General features: G+C 47.4%; 1 protein-coding gene across 1 annotated transcript in view; it reads right to left on the bottom strand.

The window, feature by feature from the left end:
• HGSNAT (heparan-alpha-glucosaminide N-acetyltransferase) overlaps positions 1 to 4,987 on the bottom strand; it is a 44,359-nt gene extending 39,372 nt beyond the window's left edge. Inside the window, exons 1-3 of the mRNA XM_019522238.1 lie at positions 4,979 to 4,987; positions 2,423 to 2,538; positions 1,363 to 1,496 (exon numbers count right to left, since the gene is read on the bottom strand). Coding sequence (XP_019377783.1) covers positions 1,363 to 1,496; positions 2,423 to 2,515 — 227 coding nt within the window. The 5' untranslated portion in view covers positions 2,516 to 2,538; positions 4,979 to 4,987. The remainder of the gene's footprint in view (positions 1 to 1,362; positions 1,497 to 2,422; positions 2,539 to 4,978) is intronic.
• Between the last annotated feature and the right edge of the window lie 6 nt (positions 4,988 to 4,993).

Below are 4,993 nucleotides of genomic sequence, written 5' to 3' on the forward strand. Positions count from 1 at the left end.
ACGCATGAACAGAGGTCAGGAAAGCAGACCTTACGATGACAGGCTGAGTTCCATGGGGCTCTTTAGCCTGGAAAAGCGCAGGCTCAGGGGTGATCTGATGGCCACCTATAAGTTTATAGGGGTGACCACCAGTATCTGGGGGAACGTTTGTTCACCAGAGCGCCCCAAAGGATGATGAGGTCGAACAGTCATAAACTACTACAAGCCCATTTCAGGCTGGACATAAGGAAGAATTTCTTTACTGTCCAAGTCCCCAAGGTCTGGAACAGCCTGCCATCGGAGGTGGTGCAAGCACCTACAGTGAACATCTTCAAGAGCAAATTGGATGCTTATCTTGCTGGGATCCTATGACCCCAGCTGACTTCCTGCCCTTTGGTGATGATCTTCTGAGGTCCCTTCCAGCCCTAATGTCTATGAAATCTATGAAATCTTGAACCCTGGATCAATGACTGTATCCACAAAAATAGTTGTTCACTCAACCTAGTATTTGCAGAGCACAATGATCCAACTTAGTCCTCTCCCCATCTGCTTTCAACCCTCAGCATTTCCTAGGATTCCAGTCCACTTATGACCTTAACTACTCTACCTTTCTCAGTCCCCTCTTCACTGCTCTCTTCCTCCTCTCTACTGACTCAATTATATGACTCCTCTCCACTTCTTCCTCCCACCACAAAGGCCATCCCTTCTTGGGCCTAAACATGACACACCCCAAATCTGTCTCTGGCCCTCTGAGCTCTGGAAAAGCCCTGCAGTCACAGAAACTCCTATTGTATGCTGATTCCTCTCTTCAACTCTATGACATTCCTTGCAATATTTTTCTTATTTCACTGATAACTGCACAATCCATTCTCAGAGCTTACTTGGTACTTTGGTTCCCTCCTAAAACCTTCCCCTTCCCTGAATAAGATCCCACTGACTTCTTTAAGGACAGAATTCACAAGACTTCCTTCCTTGAACTATTCCACTCTTCATACATCACCTGACTTTTTAATCTGCAGGCTCAGAGCCAGGGACTCTAAATTCATGTGTCTTTTGTATAGCACATAGCAAAATGTGGTTTGATTTGGATAGGGATGATCATGACTTAAGTAGGGGATTGGATGAGAAGACCTCTAGAGGTCTCTTCCAGCCCTATTTCTCTATGATTTCTATTAAATGGACCCCACTTATGACTGAATCCTTTTGGCACCTCTATAAAGTAAATAATATTTTGCAGTGATGCCACATACATTAAGCTGTAAGTCCAAACACCCAGTACTAACTGTGATGGGAAAGCCACAGACATTAGGGACATGGCTGGTAAGAGACAGAACATTCAAGCACTAGCGGTTTCAACAGGTCATCTTCAGACTGGCTACAAACTTGCAAAGCTCTTTGCCATCCAACGTGCCATTGAGCTGGAGGGTGACAGGGTGCTGAGCATCCACTGCGACTTCCACTCGAGGCTTTCCTGAGGTATTGTTCAAGGGCACCAACGCCAAGTACTGATACAAGCACTGGGAAACAACAAGCCAGAGCAAGGATTAAAAGAGAAAAGACAACCTGATGATGATAAACAGAGCAAAGTGATTTCCATTTAAATAAAAACATTTAGAAACAAGAGTACAATGAAAGTCTGGCTTTACCAAAAGCAAACACTTAACTTCTCTTGTGAGCTGTGGCTGAAGGAAATACTACAGCCTAAATTAAAAAACAGAGCCTAAATCAAAGTATCTATGATGGGATTTTCAAAAATGCTCTTTCACTAGAATTAATACCCAGCAAAACAGATATAATTAATTTAATCATTAAAAAAGGCACTATCACAAGATAGCGTAGCTTTCCGGACCAGGTTAGAGTAAGCCTCCATCTGGCCCAATAGCTTGTCTCTAGCTGAGGTCAGTACTAGCTGCTTCAGAGGAAGCTACAAGAATTCCTGAAGAGAGCAGTTACAAAATAACTTGTCCATAGTAAGAACTGTCATCATAACTTGATTTATTTAGCATCTTTCTTTATTTATTTAGCACCTTACCAAGCCTTAGCTTGTGCTCTGAAGCACAAGGGCTTAAATATCTTTTAATCTTATGAACAAGCCTTAATGTCTTGTAGGAATCAGTCTCATGCATGTCTGTGGTTCCCAGGCTGAGTGTCCAGAATTGGGCTTTCAGCAGTGGAAGTCTGAGTGGGTAGGGAGAGCCAGGGTTCAAAAGGGAATTGAGAGAGGACCTACTGGAATCTATGATGAATGTGAAAGGCATCTGCCTTCCCCAATCTGTCACTGATCTTTTTAGCTCATCTGAGAGACAGCTGAAAAACCAGAATTTTCAAAGTATTTCCATAATTCCTTAGGTGAGTAAGTGCTAGTCCAGCACTGTATCCCCTGCAGCATCCTGCCGTCTTGAAAATAAAACCTTTTCTTACAAACAGGGTGAAATTTCTTTACCTGGTAACAATAATCAGAAAGCCAGGAGACTGTCAAAACTTCATTGTGCAACTCATTGTGGATTAACAGCAAGGCCTGATCAATTTTCAGCATTGAGGGTCTCTTTCCAGCTACATCTGTTGAGAAGCAGAAACAGAGAGAATGCTAATATTTTGATAAGCATGATGCACTTGTGGCAACAAGGCAGCGAGAATCTTAACCTTTCTAAACTCAAGGGCACATCTGCTTACACTCAAGGCATCCCTCAGAAAATGCCACCTCTGATTTTACTTATTTTTTTGACCACTGAAAAAAACAGTAGAGCAATTCTTCTGCTGCAAAGAGATCAGAAAGACCACAAGGCAGAATGTTTTTTATGTTCCGGATTCCTTTTTGAAATCTCTGGGTTTATCATCTTGTGACTCACATGTAGATGTCTGCATGCCTAACAGTGCTAATATTGCATGGCACCCTTAAAAATATTGAGAGAGTCCAAAGAAGGGCCACACACGATTAGAGGCCTAGAGAGCTAGTCATACAAAGAAAGGCTGAAAGACTTGGGACTGTTCAGCCTGGAGAACAGAAGACTTAAAGGGGACTTGGTGGCTGCTTATAAGTATTTAGGGGTGTACACCAGGGCCTGGGCGAGAATCTGTTCACCGAGGCCCCCCAGGGGAGGACAAGAAACAATGGGCACAAACTGACTGAAGATTGCTTCAGACTGGACTTAAGGAAAAACTTCATTACAAGTTGAGTGCTGAGGGTTTGGAACAGGCTCCCCCCCGAGGTAGTAGTCACCCACCCTGGCGATCTTCAAAGTGTCTTGATGACCAGCTTGCTGGGATCGTTCCTGCCCAAGTACAAGGGGGCTGAACCTGATGATCTGTTAGGTCCCTTCTAGCCCCTAACATCTATGAAAGTAATATCTCATGGCACTCTGGTTGAAAATCAATGCTATAAGGTGACTGATTTAATTAACAGGAATAGATAGAGCTCAGGAATCCCTGATGTTCAACCTTGTCCATGTACATATCCACACCCATGTCCTTGTACATGTCAGAGTGGTGCATACAGAACTGAAGAGTGGTATGAAGGAGACATGAAAGTTGCATCTCTGCCGATTGAGTCTTACTTCCAAGCATCTCAGAACAGCTGCCATTTTACAGGGGAATCAGCACCTGCTACTATTCTCCCAGACCAAGCAGCTACTGGGCTTATCTCTTTTCAGACAGTGGAGTTCCTGTGCATTACCCCACAAGGGTAGGTAAACCTTATTCTTGCAAGAGTGTGGGACAGAGGCGTGGCTCGTGGGGGGAGGCAGCTCCTGCCACTGCCTGCACCCCGGGAGTGCAGGTGGAGGGGGTTCCCCCTGGATCTGTGCGAGTTAGGCTGGAGTTGGTGCTGCACAGCTCTCCTCAGCAGGGCTGGGCTCATAACCGGCACTGGTGGTGCTAGGAAAGGGCTGCAGCCACCCCAAGTTTCGCTGCAGCTCCGCTCCCAGAGCTGCCGCTGCCACCAGCTGCCCAGAGCAGCCTTGGCTCTTCCCAGCACATGGGTGGAGGCAAGACATGAAGCCAGGCTGCGCCTCGTGACACGGGGCTGGAAGCGGAGCTGCGGCGAAAATTGGGGTGGCTGCAGCCCCTCCTAGCACTGCCGGCACCTGCTCCAAGCCCACCCCCACCAAGAACAGCAGGCTCCAGCCTGCCCCATGCAGATCTGGGGGGCACACCCCCACCCTGCCGCCCTCCCGGGGTGCAAGCAGCAGTGGGAATCAGCCCCCACCCTGAGCTGCACCTGTCCCGCTCCCCCACCCCACCTGTGCAGCATCTGCCCCTACCCCCTCTGTCCCCATGGGGGGTGTTGATCTGCTCCCTGATGCCCCTTCCCTCCCCACTCTGCTTTTGATTTACTAGCTGGAGGTAGCTCTGCAGGCTCTACTCTGTGCTGCACCACGGCTGTGCGCAGCATGGGCATTTATCAAATTATCGGCACCATAAGGCTGATATCCAATACAGCAATTTTTCTTTGTATCAGTACCGATCCGGTATCAGACCAATCTATCGGTGCACCTCTAATATACACATACATACGTGCATACACACACACACACACACACATATATACACAGGTGTGTGTACATACACAGGTGTGTACACGTATGTGTGTACACATGTGTAATTTGGGGCACATATATTAATTCCAAAGTTCAAATCAAATCACGTCTAGAAATACCTCTGGGCCATATAACTTCAATGCCTGGCGGTTGCATTGCACTGCTTGCAGGTGGTATTGGATATAGGCATATCTGGGGCACAATCTTCTATACACGCATATACATCCATATATGTGCACAGATACATATGCCTATGCACACACACAGAAATGTACACACATATTCCAGCGTCCAACTCGAAACACCACAGCTTGGCGCGCGCACACAGATACCCAAACAATTCCAAGTCACATCACGGCTGCCCACCCCCCGGGCCATGGCCCCGCAGAGGCCGCCTCGCTCCCGCCCGCCCGCGGGGGTGGGGTGGGGTAGAGGCGGGAGCTGCGCGCCCCGCCGGCCCTTACCGTGCGGCTGCGAGA

The sequence above is a fragment of the Gavialis gangeticus genome, unplaced genomic scaffold (assembly GCF_001723915.1).
Source record: "Gavialis gangeticus isolate Ggan-Ray unplaced genomic scaffold, GavGan_comp1, whole genome shotgun sequence".
Taxonomy (NCBI): domain Eukaryota; kingdom Metazoa; phylum Chordata; order Crocodylia; family Gavialidae; genus Gavialis; species Gavialis gangeticus.